General features: G+C 55.3%; 6 protein-coding genes across 6 annotated transcripts; 2 read left to right on the forward strand and 4 right to left on the reverse strand.

Annotated features, from left to right (window-relative positions):
• Positions 1-310: 310 nt before the first annotated feature.
• On the reverse strand, positions 311-1,989 carry J7T55_007448 (uncharacterized protein; the record flags this gene model as incomplete). The annotated part of the gene is made up of 5 exons (XM_053144211.1): positions 311-1,459; positions 1,524-1,573; positions 1,634-1,718; positions 1,810-1,824; positions 1,969-1,989. 5 exons carry the CDS (start codon positions 1,987-1,989, stop codon positions 311-313), a joined length of 1,320 nt encoding a protein of 439 aa, XP_052993138.1.
• A 743-nt stretch (positions 1,990-2,732) lies between these two features.
• Positions 2,733-3,317, forward strand: J7T55_007449 (uncharacterized protein; the record flags this gene model as incomplete). The annotated part of the gene is made up of 2 exons (XM_053144212.1): positions 2,733-3,053; positions 3,129-3,317. The coding sequence occupies 2 exons, from the start codon at positions 2,733-2,735 to the stop codon at positions 3,315-3,317; spliced, it is 510 nt and encodes a 169-aa protein (XP_052993139.1).
• Positions 3,318-3,706: 389 nt separating this feature from the next.
• Positions 3,707-5,746, reverse strand: J7T55_007450 (uncharacterized protein; the record flags this gene model as incomplete). The annotated part of the gene is made up of 4 exons (XM_053144213.1): positions 3,707-5,314; positions 5,381-5,396; positions 5,452-5,583; positions 5,691-5,746. 4 exons carry the CDS (start codon positions 5,744-5,746, stop codon positions 3,707-3,709), a joined length of 1,812 nt encoding a protein of 603 aa, XP_052993140.1.
• Positions 5,747-6,912: 1,166 nt separating this feature from the next.
• Positions 6,913-11,570, reverse strand: J7T55_007451 (uncharacterized protein; the record flags this gene model as incomplete). The annotated part of the gene is made up of 4 exons (XM_053144214.1): positions 6,913-8,034; positions 8,093-11,195; positions 11,279-11,431; positions 11,530-11,570. The coding sequence occupies 4 exons, from the start codon at positions 11,568-11,570 to the stop codon at positions 6,913-6,915; spliced, it is 4,419 nt and encodes a 1,472-aa protein (XP_052993141.1).
• Positions 11,571-12,087: 517 nt separating this feature from the next.
• J7T55_007452 (uncharacterized protein) lies at positions 12,088-12,315 on the reverse strand (the record flags this gene model as incomplete). Its single annotated transcript, XM_053144216.1, has 1 exon — positions 12,088-12,315. The coding sequence occupies one exon, from the start codon at positions 12,313-12,315 to the stop codon at positions 12,088-12,090; it is 228 nt and encodes a 75-aa protein (XP_052993142.1).
• An 894-nt stretch (positions 12,316-13,209) lies between these two features.
• Positions 13,210-14,175, forward strand: J7T55_007453 (pre-mrna-splicing factor spp2; the record flags this gene model as incomplete). Its single annotated transcript, XM_053144217.1, has 1 exon — positions 13,210-14,175. One exon carries the CDS (start codon positions 13,210-13,212, stop codon positions 14,173-14,175), a length of 966 nt encoding a protein of 321 aa, XP_052993143.1.
• Between the last annotated feature and the right edge of the window lie 774 nt (positions 14,176-14,949).

Below are 14,949 nucleotides of genomic sequence, written 5' to 3' on the forward strand. Positions count from 1 at the left end.
TCTCTAGCGGATGACTTAGCGACTACGGGGTCACTGCTTGGAAAGGAGGAGGATCGGACGTACCACCGTGTTTCTCAACTCAAGGAGCCGTCATTGTCGTCATGACAGAGCGGAGCGGTGATGGCCGCACAGCCTGGTGAGGCACCTGGCCGGGAGTGCCATCGAAGCCCTTCATCAAGCGTCGCTGCGCAGGTGAGACTTTGCCGGACGCTGGTTTGGGCGCCGGCTTCTGAGAATCGGCAGGCGTCGTCGGCTCGGACGGTATTGCTTGAGTTGAAGAGCCCTCGCTATTCACGAGGGATTCAAACTGTCAATCATCGTAGTAGTCGTCGTCGTCGTCGATATCTTGCAACTGCTCAAAGTTGACCTTGTAGCGGAGAAGACCACCGATTCCACCGAAGCCCTTGACAAACTGGTTGCCCTCGGTTGATCGGTCAGACACAAACTCCAGGGTCGTACCGAAATCCTTGTAGTGCTCGGCAATCCACTCGAGGAAGGACTCCTGGTTCACCACTTCCATCTCCTGGCCAGTGGACGATGGTGACTTATCCTGGAACATGGAGCGGTCACCCGATGTCTCCTGCTGCTTGGTGGTGTGGACCAGATACTCGGCCCCTTCGGCGTCCTTGAGGGTCCATCGGGTGATTTCGAGGTTCTCAAAGACGATCAGGATCTCAACAGCTCCGAGCTCAAGCGCCTTGAGCGTGTCTTCGATACCGTAGCAAACTCGGCCCGTATCCTGGCTAATCTCCTCGAAGTACTTTCCAATCAGCTTCTTCTCCTGGATGAACTTGACGTTGCCAAGGGTCTCGGAAGCCAACTCAATGGCTTGGTTGAACCCGTTCTCTCCACCATACGACACGTCGACGACCTTGATGACCTTGGATGCGAGACGGTTATCGAACATGTCGGACGCGTTAAGGTCGTTCTTGAAATCGGCGGAACCGGCCAGAATAAGTCCAGCGACGTTGACCTTGTCGTTGGTGATGAAGTTCTGGACTGCCAACTCGGCGACCTTGCGGACGTAATTGTGACGCTTCTCCTCTCGCAGACGGGCGAAACGAAGAGCGGACTGACCACCACGACCGTGCTTCTTGGGCAAGTCGACCGAGAACTTGTGGACGATTTCTCGGGTGTTGCCGCTGAGAGTGCCGAAGAGCGCGCCGTTGCCGTCCATGATGATGAAGCCGAACTTCTGGTCGGACTCGAGGAGTTCGGCGAGAGCCTCGGTGTGGAACTTGTTGTCACAGAGGTAAAGCGAGGTGTTAATGGGCTTGAAGGGCTCGAAGTCGATGTTGACCTTGCGCTCCTTTCCTTCGGAAGTCAAGATTTCACCACAATAGACGACCAGGCCATTGGGGGGAACCTTGTTGTACAGCTTGAGACGCTGCTGAGTGGAGGTAATAGCGGACAGGACAGACTGCCGGTTGACACGGGATTTAATATTGGACGCCGTGCCCTGTTTGGTGTATGTCAGCGCGCCAACTCGGTACTCAGGAACGCGCCATGCGGATTGTACGTACGTATTCTTCAGCCAACATCTTTGCAGCACGAGAGACTTGATCCTTGGGGGCTATGTGACAACAGTCAGCTGCGTTGGTCCTGGGCGCGTCTCGACAGGGGCGATACGTACGGATAATGAGCGAGATCATGGACGTGCCGTTACCACGAGCGGCCTCGAGCCTCTTGATGAGCTTCTTGACCTTCCATATCTCGATCTGAGGCGTTCAGTCAGCGTGGATGCGCAAGACATGCACTATTCGGGCCGTGCAGCCTGCATAATCGGCGGTGGGGAGGGAGAGAACCAACATTCTTCTCGGCTTCCTATATGTATGAGTCTTTTGTTAGCAAATGCATTAGAAGGCCCACGGTAGGTAGTAGTGCCCAGCCCTGAGGCAGCTGTGGTGGGCAGAAGACGCGAAGTAATGCCGGGAGAGGGAATTAACGACGGATGCAGCAGCAACATACATTAGCCTGTGCGTCACTCATTTTGAGAATAGGGTAGACGCCGGAGCGACTTTCTCGATCTGTATGGGGAACGGCAGTCGAGCAATGTCCCAAGGGTGCAGGTCGTGCAGTCGGTCCCTCTCGAAGACAAAGGAAAAAGAGAGCTCGTGGAAGATGTGTGGTGTCTTCACGGCGGGGTTTCGTGAGATTTTATGGAGGGGGATGGATGGACCGATCAAAAGTGGCTGATGGGCAAATGGACCTTTTCTCTTTTCTTTGGTGTCAAGTTGGAGGCTGCCGAGTCAAATGCCCCACTAGAGCCGTGCACGCCATTGGCCACAGCCCGCTGCTTAGGCCCCCAAGCTGCAACTTATTGAACCGCCTGCAGTACACTAGATACACTATAGCAGGTAGACTGAGTAGGCACGGTAGGTACCTTGACAAAGTGAGGCAGACGGCAAGGGCAAGCTATAGACCCTCGCGCATGATTCACACTTCAACATTGATCCTCCTCAAGGCACCATTGCCACAAGACAACACTCCTGGGCTTCAGAGGGCGACTCCTTCACTGACCCACAGTCATCATCCCTTTCAGCACAGTCATATTGGGGCAGCCATCAGGCAGAGTCGACTCGATACCCAAGCCCACCTGACGTCACGCCCACCTTGAGGAGACTCCAGAGAGGGCCCAAAGCAAAGTGGATCTCTTCCTCAGGCGTCACAGACCATCCCCATAAAGCAGCCCCAGTCACCCTCGCCTACACGGCCGCTTCTCTCAGCCCAGCATGGCAACATCCGATATCCCAATGCAGGTGGCAGAGACGATCCAGACAGCGCACATCAACCGGGCGCCATCGGCCCAGCACGACCTCAACCCGTCCACGGCCGCCGACACGAGGGAGCCCGTCCACCTCGACAAGGAGGAGCTCGGCGCCGCCCACGAGGACGAGGACGAGGATGACATCCCCGTCAGCGTGCTGAGGCCCGCCAGGCGCTTCTCGCACCTGCCGCCCATCCCCGACCTGCGCTTCGAGCAGAGCTATCTGCACAGCATACAGGATGCCAAGTCGTGGTGGATGGTCGCCTGGATCACCTCGCGGGACCAGGTGCGTTCTGATGACCCCTAGCCCTCGTTCTTGAGACAATGAGCGGGAGAAGCTGATATCCCGTCGCCCTCGCAGATCATGATGCCCATGTTACAAGGCGTTGTCTACAACCTTGCCTGGTGTGGCTGGCAGTATTGGAACAAGAACGCCCAGATGAGCGGGAACTCAATAGGTGCTCAGGTCCGGAGGTGGTGGTGGGGCGTCAACAACTGGCCGATTCCTTCAGAGCCGGTGAAGAGGGAGAAAAACTGGTTCCGTCGATGAGTGGCTTTTATCAAACCGGAGCGAATATACACACTGCAGAAGACTTCAAGCACATATGTTTGAGCCCCTTGGGCCGTGGGCCGCCACTTGATCTCCCAGATGCGTGCTCTCTACGTGTCATGTCTATGGGCATATTAACGCACCTTATGGGAAAGCATCATGCTGTTCTTCGGTCTCACTATAAGCACTCCGGACGCCAATGCGTTTCCACGCTGATCTTCGACGCGTAACAGGCAGAGCGAGTGTCAGTGCCGTAAGCCTGAAGATCACTAACTCTAGATAGATCATGCAGATAGCATCAATGAACATGCATAATCATGAACTCGAGGACGCTCAGAAGTGCAGAACCAACGGGCCGTATTCAACTATGCTTCCAGTCAAGTATACAATCAAGGGCCACCATTCACATAGCCGTTACAGGCTCGGCCCCTCTCAAACAGGTACAAGTGCGCCTCCCAAGGCCTCAACACAACGCTACCTTCACTAGCCCGTGGGTCCTCGTCCTCACCATAGTTACCAAACTGGAACGCCCAGCGTCCCCCTTCGTACGAAGGGAACCCAGCCTTCTGGTCCTCACCCGAGAAGTTGAGCGCCACGAGCGCCATCTCCTCTTCCCGGCCGCCCCGCTTCTTGACAAACACAAACGTCTTCTCGTCGTCCGCGCCGACGACCTCGAACGTGCCGTGGACGAGAAGGTCTGCATGCGCCTTGCGGAAGCGGATCATGCTCTTCCAAAAGCCCAGCACCGAGCCGGGCCGCGCCAGCTGGTCGGCGACATTGATCTGGGTGTACGAGTCGTTGACGCGCATCCAAGGGCCGTCTGCCGCATCCGTGAAGCCGCCGTGCTGCGAGCCGTCCCACTGCATGGGCGTGCGGGCGTTGTCGCGGCCCAGGATGGACATGTTCTCGAGCACCGCGTCGAGCGCCGCCTTGTCGTTGCCCGTCGCCCTCTTCACCTCGTCGTAGTACCCCAGCGCCTCGATGTCCTTGTACTCGTCGATGGGCCACGACCTCGGGATGTTGACCATGCCGATCTCCTGGCCCTGGTAGACGAACAGCGTGCCCGTGAGCGACGACATCATCAGCGCCAGCAGCTTGGCCGACTTTTCCCTGTGCGCCGGGTCGTCGGACGCGAAGCGCGACACGGACCGGCCCTGGTCGTGGTTCTCGCAGAACGCCGTCGTCCACCCGTCCGTGCCCTCGATGAACTGCTGCCACTTGGCCACGATCGACTTGAGCTGCGGCAGCGTCCACTGCTGAAACTGGTACTTGTAGGGCGACCCCTGGCCTAGGTCGACGATATCGAATTGGAATACCATGCTTAGCTGCCTATCGTTCAGACCAACATATTCCAGCACCCGCTTCGGATCCGGCGTGTGTGGCAATTCGCCCACAGTCATCGTATCATACTTAGCGAGGACCTCGCGGTTCATCTCCCGCAAGAACTCGTGCATCCTGGGCCCGTTGGCGTAGAGGCACCAGGCCGGCTGGTCGAACGTCTTGGGGTTGACGACGGGGGCGTCCTTGAGCTCGGACACGGGGCCCTTGGACCACATGTTGACTGTGTCGATGCGGAAGCCGTCGACGCCCTTGTCCAGCCAGAAGCGCATCGCGCTGTCGTGGATGGCCTTGCGACACTCGTCGTTCTCCCAGTTCAGGTCGGGCTGTTCCTTGGCGAACAGGTGAAGGAAGTACTCTTGCGTGTGCTCATCCCACTCCCACGCCGTGCCGCTGAAGTAGCTGCGCCAGTTGGTCGGGGCCATCCGTGTCCCGTCCTCGGAATACCGGGGTGGTCTCCAGATGTACCAGTCCCGCTTGGGGTTGTCTTTGGACGAACGGGACTCTTTGAACCATTGGTGTTGATCAGATGTGTGGTTTACGACGAGGTCCAAGATGAGGCGCATGCCTCTCTTGTGGCACTCGTCGATGAGGACTTCCATGTCCCGAACTGTTCCGTAGGGCTCGTAGACAGCCTCGTAATTCGATATGTCGTATCCCTTTACGCAGTCAGAAATGCTCCGCGACCATTAAACCTCCAGAAGTTCCCTGCGACGGCATCTTACCATATCGATCTGTGGGCTGCACAACGTCAGCATCATCATAACGCTCGGCCATTGATCTCGACAGTACTCACCTTTCGAACATCGGAGACACCCAGACGATGTCAATGCCCAAGTCCTTCAAATAGTCCACCTTGCTGATGATACCGGGGATATCCCCCAGGCCATCTCCGTTGCTATCCTTGAAGCTAGCTGGATATATTTGGCTGTTTCCGGGCACGATGGTGCCAGTAGTCAGTACATTGTTTCGATATTGATGCAAGAAGGGATGCTTCCACCCAGGCGAGGCGCAAGTCCTCTGAGGCTAACTCACTATGCCACGCCTTCCTTCCACCAGAGCTTCTCTTCCGTTAAGTTCGTGCTATTCATTTTGTATAAGGTTTCACGACAATGGCTGAATAAGAACGTCAAATTTTGATGAGACCATTACGTCTTCTTCTCCCCGCGAAATGTAGAAAGAGGTCTCGCAGGGTCGTCGGAGTTTTTATTTTGATAATCCCACAAGGTGGTGAACCACAAAGCCAGAATGAAGCGAGCAAGGAGAGCGGCAAAACAAATGCGCCTTTATGAGTGACTGATGCCGTGCCTGTCTATGTATGCGTTGCTGTTGGCATCGTGACCTGCTTTAATACTTCCCGGGTTGCCTCGCACGCCCGCACGCGACCAGCGAACAATGACGTTCCATGTAGCGGACGATCGTGAGGAGTGGTGAGTCGCGAAAACGCTCGCTGCAACTCTTTCATCCGCAACCTGGGGTAATTCCCTGGGGATGGACCATAGCTTCTTAGCTAGTCCCCCGGCAAACAGGTAGCCAAGGTTGTTGCGTCTCACAGGTGATCGTCGGACCGACGAGACTACTGCAGGATAGCGCAGGATTGGCCGGGATAACGGATAACTCACACCCGTTTGGGGCGGCGGTCCTCGGCGTAGCACGGACTACATAGACTAGACTACTCCCTCATGATAACTTATCACATACGCCAATGGCTACGGCTTAGCTGCACGATGCTGATTTTACTGTCTTTCTTTTTCCTTATATTTGCAGCGCTCAATCGAGCGCGAGGTCGCTGCTAACTTGGGGGTGTTTGGGGTGGGGGGCCTTCTCTCCCGCCGGTTGTAGTCAAGGTACCACCTCTCCCTCGCCTCAATATTTGTAGTCCAACTTTTCTTTACATGTACACCGCGCCACCACATAAGTCTACTTTTGACCCAAGGCATAGTACGGGCTGTTTCTCGGCTCTTCTCATCTCACTGCTCGCTCCGCCGATCGCCAACAGCCCGCTTGTCCCCGTGAGCCGTGAGGTCTTGGCTGCCTTTCTTTGATATTCATTCTACCCTTTTGTGTTGCGAGGAATGTTCTCGCGATGTACCCAGTAAATGTGGCTGGGCTTGAGGCAGACGTTTCAGCTTCTCCAATGCGAGTCTCCCATGATTCTTGCCATACTGTCGCACATTCAGCGGTCTCGTGGGCCGGGCTAAGGCAACTGATATCACGGAACGGATGAATCCCTCTCAACTTCCCCGGGACTGGAATCCTATCTACCTGCCATTGGAGTTGCACTTCCGCTGGGCTGGCGCTGGTGCTGTTGCTGGCCGGCTTGATTCGCCTGGGCTGCCTGGGCCGCCTGCTGCTGTTGGTGCTGTCTAAGCATTTGTGCATACTGGTGAGGGCTCGCGGCGGCTGGCATTCCGTTGACCATGCCCTGCTGCTGATGGGGGCTACCAGCCGCGGCGTCCATCGCACTCTGGGTGACGTTGTTTCTGGCCACTTGATTCTGCATCAAGCGCTGCTGCATGATGTGGAGTGCCTGCCCGTGAGCCTGTTGCTGGGTTATGTTTGGGTATTTGGCTCTGAGTGTGTTTTCAATTTCCATGATCTGCGCTTGTATTTGTGGAGGTAACTGCTGCTGCTGCCGGTTGAAATTAGGTGCAGGTGGCGACCCAGCTGCCACGTTCTGCATGCCCATCCCGACTGCCCCAGGTGAGGTGGCCATGCCCATGCCATTAGGAGTGTACGGAGCCATTGAGTTGATCATGTAGTTGTTCTGGTTGATGCCATTCATCGAATTGCGAATGATGGGAGAGCCCTGCTGCGCTACCGAGCCGTTTGGCATGGGGTGGGGTTGCTGGCCTTGCTGAGGCTGTTGAGCCGGCTGAGCCTGAGCTGGTGGCGGAGAGTGCTGCGGTGGCATCTGGTGCGGCTGCTGCTGACCTTGTTGTTGCGGCTGCTGTGGCTGCTGCGGCTGTTGTTGCTGCTGAGGCTGAGGAGTGTGGCCTTGGGCCTGCGCCTGCATCTGACCCTGAGTCTGAGCCTGATTAGCCATCTGTTGCCGTCGCTGCTGGTCCTGAATTCTTCTGGCCTCCATCGCCGCCCTCTGGATCTGTTGTTGTGCCTGAAATGCGGCTATTTGAGCCTGTGTGGGCTGGTTCATGCCATTGACAGGCACCTGAGGTACAAGACCACCTGTTGCCGCCATTTGTGCGGCAATCGCAGTCTGTTGTGGCATTGGCATCCCCGGTCGTTGTTGTGCGACCCCGAGCGTGCGAGCCAACAGAGGATTCGCTGCGACAGCGGCAGCTGTCCGGGCGGCTTGTGAGGCTCCGGAGGCACCTGCCACTTGAGTCATTTGAGCCTGAGATCTGCCTTGCATAGCAGCCTGCGGATGGGGTATAGTCAGCATGTGTCGGCCGTATCAGCAGCTCCTGCGTACTCACCCTTCTCTGAGCCTCTTGTTGTTGTGCAGCAAGTGTCCTCGCAATCTTTTCGGTCATTTGCTTGTCGCGTTCATGCCTGGCTCTAGCATAGTCTTCCGGCGTCTTGATGTTCAGCTTTTGCTGCGGGGCCTCCGTTGACGTCCTTCTGCTCTGGTTGTTTGTGCTCTGCTGCTGCTTAGCAGCAGCTGCCTCGCGTTTCTTAGCCAGCTTCTTCATGGCATCAATCAAAGCCAGGTGCCTCCTCGGAGTCCGCCTCTCGACTCGCACAGGCAAAGTTGGTCGTCGCCGTGGCACGACTGTGCCATTTGGAACAGCTTGCTGTGATGCGTTGTGATTGGCCAGTGCGATGGCTCTTTGCGCTTGATCGATCCTCCTCTGATAAGTTTGGAAATACTGCGTCCTAGCCACATCATTAGGATAACCCTCAAGTTGGACCCAGCGCTCGAAACACTCCCAAGGCGTCCGCCTCTCTTCACCCGAAATGAAAAGAGATTTTGACGAAATGTTCTTGGAGATGAGTGACCAGTTGTACGAGTACTCGCGCACTTGCTTTCTAAGCTCCTCGTCTTCTGCCGCAGTCCACTGAGAAGCAATTCTAGACTCGAAGAAACTCTGCAGGGGCATGAGCGACTCAGTAGGCGGCCTGAATTGGTGTCCTGCATGAAGCCGGTCCCGTACCAGCTTCATTTCCGAGCGGAACAAAGCCACGTCCGTATTCTCCGGGGGCAAGTCTGTATTTCGGCCTTTGTCGTCGCCAAAGACAACTTCATCGTCCTCGTCTTCATCCTCCACTGCATACCTGTATCGACTTCGTGTCATTCGAGGTCCCGCTGACTTAAGGATCATTCCACCTTCGACATATTTGCTGAGTGGTAAGGCTGGCCTGCGCCAGTGACCATCCGGATCATACTCAGATCCAGTAAGATCAAACTGAGGGCACTTCAGCGGTGCACCGTAGAGAGGCAGCTCCTCCAAGAGCTGCTCAGAGGTCGATGACTGTTGGAGGCCAAAAACAACTTCATCATCCTGCAGTGCGAAAATTGCAGTGGGGGCAACTGTTTGTGAGTTCCAGTCCCGCGGCTCGTCGTCGACGTCCATTGGAGAGTCAACGTCTCCTGAAGGGACAAGGTCGGGCATCGGCGTTGGCAAGGACTCTTCTTCCGGCGGAGTTGTCCCATTCTTGCTAGACGAGGTTTCAACCTCAAGTGGTGGAGTTCTGACGTTTACTTGCAAGATCTTTCTGTCCTCTTCACTAGAGTTCACCCATTCGGCACAAGCCTCAGCCAGATTTCGTGCAACTGCTCGCTTCCACTTCCGCTCCTCTCGAAAGTCAGTCCTCATCCACTTCATCTCCTGGAGCATGAGATCCCAATGCGACGGAGGTCGTGTTGGCTCTGGGCACCTCTTTGGTTGTCTCAAGGACCATTTGTCGTGCTGCTGCAGGTGATATATCCTGCGCAAGACCTTGCATGCTTGATTCTCGTGAAGAGCAATGCCACAGTCTGGCGTCGAAATCGTCTTGTGCGAAGTGACCAGTAATTGTTCGGGGCTCCTCATCCATTGGGACTGTCGTGTGAAGCCATCAAAGAACAGCGGCACAAAATAGTCATCAGTCGGGATGCGGTCAGGCCGAGACTGAGATCGACTGGCAACTATTGTCTCGCCTGTCTTCTTGTTCGGCTTCTCAAAAACTACTGTAGGCGCCCTCCTGTGCTTATGGCCGTGCTTTTCGGCCAACGATCTTGACCGGAGGACAGAAATCGTCGCTGGCTGGTCCTGCTGACGCGAAGCCACGTCTTCGATGGGCGTATCCGGAACAGGATCGGCAAGCGAGGCTTGGGAAACCTGTGTCTTCAGATCAAATCCGGTCCCATTGCTCAGGGGAGTTGACATGGATGCAGTAAATGATACAGCCGGCTCTCGGTTGACTGCAGCCGCCGCGCCAGAGGCCTCTTGATTCGTGACACTATCCACAAGTTGAAGTGGAGAAGGTCGTCGAGTCTTTTGTTGACCGTCATCTTGAGTCAACGAAGGAGTGGCTTGACTACCCGGCTGAGACTGAGCTGTCGGTGCCTCACCAGGGATTGCGACCGCAGTACTAGAATTGGTAGGATTACTAGACGGTGGCGCAGAACCTGCAGGTATGGTGGCATTATTGGCTTTCTGTGATGGCGCAATTGGCGAATTGCTTTGGATATCATCGGCTGATGTCGTCGCCTCTACCGTTTCGGGCGGTGGATGCGCAGAAGCTGTCTCTACAGCGACCGCATCAGCACCTCGCCCTTCTGGATCGCGGTCCGAGGCCTGGCCAGGCTCCTTGAAATCACGATTATCCTCATCGGTCTTCCTGCGCACAGAATCGTCATCGTCGCCCGGGTATGGCGGGCCCTCATTATCAGGACTAGTGTCGGGTGATGCATCCTGCACAGCTGGGGTCGTGGCTGTCTGGGTGGTAGAGCCAGGGGAAGACAATACGTCCAGTGGCCTTGGAGCGTCTAGAGGTGGTGGTCTCCTGAGCGCATGCAGTCTCGACTGTTCGTCAGAGCGACTGGACGTCTCATCTAAATCCATCGCATCAGATACCGGTTCACGGCTTGCGCCGTCCGCATCCTGCCCTTTTTGCGCAGCGCTGGACTCCGCCCGCTGCTTGTCCGGCTCGACGAAGGCGACCTCTCTGCTAGCTGTCCCTGAGCGGTTTGCCGTGGACCTCCCAGCCAAGTCCACATTCGTAGCGGCGGTGCTGCCATCGTGCAATGCTCCATTCGGTAAATCAAGTGGTGCAGTTTGGACAGTAGGCAGAGCTGGCGCGGAATTCTCGTGGTCAATCCGTGAAACCTCGGTGATGGGTGGCCTGGTCCCCTCTGACGCAGCTGTAGGCTGTGTTGTGGACGCATCGCGTGCCTCGTCGGAGTCTACACGGGTCTGCGCGGCGGGAGATCCAGCAGTCGACAGCCCGGTCCCAATACCGTTTTCCTTGCCATGCTTCGAAGTGTCCAGGGATGCGTCTTGACCCGCAGGTCTTGGGCTAGGTGCTTGAGACTTGGGTAGGCGGAGTGGTGGTATCTGTCGCTGGGGCAGGTTGCGCTCGTTAAGGAATGGCCCTCTGGTGCGATCAATTAGCATAAATGCCGTTGTCCGACTTGAAAACGCGTATCGCGTGGATTGAACCAGGTAGGAATAACATACTTTAAGACGGCATTGTCATTCAGAAACAGCCATTCCTCCTGCGTGGGGGGTTCTGCATCGTTGGCGGATGGGTCGACGAGCGGCAGGGCGTCCCGCTGTGTCGCGACGCAGTAGACCTCGCGAAGCTTCCTCTTTTTCGATGCTCTAATTGAGCTGCACGCAGTCAGAACCACAAAAATGGCATCAAAATGATCGCACGGATTTTCTCTACAAGGCCATCAGTAACTTGCCTGCATTTTGCTCTCTTTGACTGGATCAGCGCGGAAAAGTCGGTACGCTCGACCTCAGTCATAGCATCGACGGCGGCGACATCCGTTTTTGATGGAAAACGGACGTCGAACAACCTTAATGGGATGCAGTGAGATGTACCAAGCGGTCAGAATGGATGAAAACAACAGGGTGGTGCTGTTCCGATTGATCGCGTATTGGTGATGTTGTCGTGTCCTTGGGGACCTGAGTTTTCAGTGTGCTGCGATGGGGTGCTGTGACTTTGGGGTTCAGGTGAGCAAGTACCTAACCTGGGGCGTTTAGTGGTTGAGACAGATGTCGGAGGGGGGGGGCTGCAGCGCGGTTGGATTTAGTGTAAGTGAAATGGGTGAGTGAGTGATAAAGGCGGAGAGAAAGGAATGCAAAAAGGCCAAAGAGAGGCACTTGCCCGTTTTCCGCTAAGAGCAACCTTGCTTTGCCTTGCCATGGAAAATGGCAGCTTTTGGGGGAAAGGCCTGCCCGCCCGCCTGCCTGCCTGGCTGTCTGTCGGCCTGCACCCTCAAAGTTCCAACATGGGCAACTTTGGGTGTGGATGGGCTTGGCTATTGCTGGCTGCTGCTTGCTTGGTGCTGCAGCCCATCCAGGAATTGCTGGTTGCTACTCCTGTTGATGGCGCTTTTCTGTACCGGGGAACCTGGGATGGATCGGTTGGGGGCGATCTGTTGGAACGGGGAGGCATCCTGGAGGATGGCCTCATCACGAGGGAACTGCTCTACCCAGTATTGCACGAAATGAGATGCCAGCTTTCCAGATGAAGACAAGTTCGGCATCTTATCAGCGCGTTTGATTTGTGCGTGTCGACACAGGTTTGGACTAATCTAGTGGTGGTGTAATTTCTCTTATGCTTTCCTAGCGCAGGCTTCATCGATGACCGTCAAAAGTGCAATAATGATGAACATCCAGGTGCTCTAGGAAAGGTTGAATGTTACGGTGTTGAGGAGAAATAGACCAGACGATACATACGCAGGCATAGGAGGCTCTGGAGTCGCTTATTATGGGGACGCCCATGAGTCGGTGATCATGATCCTTTGTCACTACTGTCCGAATGAAGAAAATCCATTTCACGGTGCACGCAGATGAAAGAAATTCTGCCATCAGTGTGCTCGTCCTACCCATGGGCGGACGTGTTATTGATTGATGGGCATGGATCAACGAGTCCGGTCCAAACTCACCTGGCGCTTGGCAGGCCGGGCACTAATATATGTAGTATTTAGTGCAGATAGATAGATAGGTGAATGCGCATTATTGTCCTGCGGGTTGTAAATGATTTCAAACGCGACTTTACAGTTAGCAATGGACCGGATTACACGTGAGAATCCTGACGTCGTTCATAGTATAGTGGCCATCCATCCTACCGGGAGGAGTTACATCATCAAAGGACTATCTGCCTCTGCCGTTGCAGACCCTACGTGCCTTTGCCCTTTTAGGCCCACCCCGTTTAACCGTTTACAGAACCGCTGCCTCTTCGTCGCAGAGCCAGAAGAGCACGGACCCGCCATGGTTGCGGTCACCGTCACACGCTACTAGCGCTGAATCGCCCCATAGAAACGTTCAACAGATTCTCAACCTCGTCTCATCGTCAAGTTAGCCCGGTCGTATCGCAGCGTCTCATTATCGCACTTGCCTAGGCAGTCAAGGAGTACATCAGGCTTCGATTTACCCAAATGGCTGATCAAAATGCATCCCGCATCGCCATCCGCTTCGGTGGAGCAAGTTCGAAGGGCCCAAAAAACCCATCTCAGAATACATCCCGCCCCACAACATCGACAGCCCTAGGCAAAAGATCACGAAGTGGTTTCGACCATGACTCAGACGATGACGAGTCCGAAGACGACCGACATGAGGCCATCACTCACTTTGGCGTAAACGGAGCTGGAAATGATGACGAGGTTGACGATCGACCTCGGGACCAATCTAGGTCTGGTGACCGACACCGCAGGAGTCAGAGCAAGGACTCAGCAGCGAATCGAGGACGCGAGGAACCCGCTCAATCAAAGAATGAGGACCAAGATGAAGAGGAGCCACTGAAATACGGGCTTGTTTTGTCAAAGAAGCCCAAGAAAGAGACTGAGAAGGGAGGCACTGCGAAGGAGGGCGCCGACAATGACGGAAGTGTAATGCCCAAAAATGCCGATGAGGAAGCGATTGAGGCGCTCCTAGACTCAGGACGGAAACGCACATTACATCGCACAGAGGACGAGGCCTATCGGGACGCTACAGCCGACGCCCCCGAGGTGGACGACGTGGCCACCTACGATGCATTTCCAGTCGAAGGCTTTGGTGAGGCGTTGCTGAAAGGTCAGGGCTGGAATGGCGAGATGCGCGGTCCCAAGGCAAAGGAGATCAAGAAGCGCCCAAATGGGATCGGCCTAGGAGCCAAGAAGATGAAAGTAGAAGAGGACCTCGGCGGATGGGACAGCAAGGGAAGGACGACCGAGAAACGACCAAGACTCGATCAGTACCGAAGTGAAAAGGATAAGGAGCGCAGCAGGAGAGAGGACAGGCATCGCGACAGTTACAAAAATGAACGAGATCGTGAACGAGACCGGGACAGGCACAGGGACAGACATCGGGACCGGGACCGGGACCGCGACAACTACAGGCACCGCGACAGAGATCATCGACGTTAAGACTGCGGCAATATGTTGACGGACCTCAGGGATACGGACATTGCAGTTAGGCGGCTGCTTTTGAAAAAGTTCATGATCAGAAGTCACCAAACACCGTACGTAGTCCACTTTGCGAAATCGCAGCATGACATAGACTAAACACGACCTCAGCCTTCCGTTCGAGCATGGTCTCCCAAAAGATTCAAGCATTCTTTCAAGCTCAGAGTCGCCAACTCTGAAAAGGCTCGTGATCAAAGATCCTCGGTATTTGACTGTTGTTGAGAAGTGCATTTGTCCAACATGGGCGGGAAGACTGAACATTGTGCTGGCATATTGGTCGCAGTGCTCTCTGAGAGGCAAGTCTGACACTCCATCTCCTTTCATTGCGGCAAGATGGTCTGTCCTGCCAGAACTCTTCCTATGTGGCCTACAAAATGACGGCCGAGTTGTCTTCACTCTTCTCTGGTCTGAGTGGCACAGCGGGCCAGACTGCCTCAACGGAGTGTGCCGTTTTGATGGGGTGATTGACTCACATGATTGAATCGTCCTTTATGACTTGTCAATAGTACTCCCTTCTCCTGCAGTTGGAGAGCGCTGGGCGAAGTCTACAAGGCCACACAAGTGCAGATCGGACGATATTGGAGCTTGAGCTTTGATACTCTTTCTCCCCGTGCTGCTTCTTCCTCCAAGGTCATGATCTCACTCAGTTTCGCACAATCAGGGGGCCTAACAAGCGCGGTGCCTTTGGTGGCAAGTTGCGTTGCGACGATGCGAATGTTGAAAGATACCCCTGCA

Source organism: Diaporthe amygdali (genome assembly GCF_026229845.1).
Source record: "Diaporthe amygdali strain CAA958 chromosome Unknown NODE_16_length_960263_cov_65_539585, whole genome shotgun sequence".
NCBI classification, from domain to species: Eukaryota; Fungi; Ascomycota; class Sordariomycetes; order Diaporthales; family Diaporthaceae; genus Diaporthe; species Diaporthe amygdali.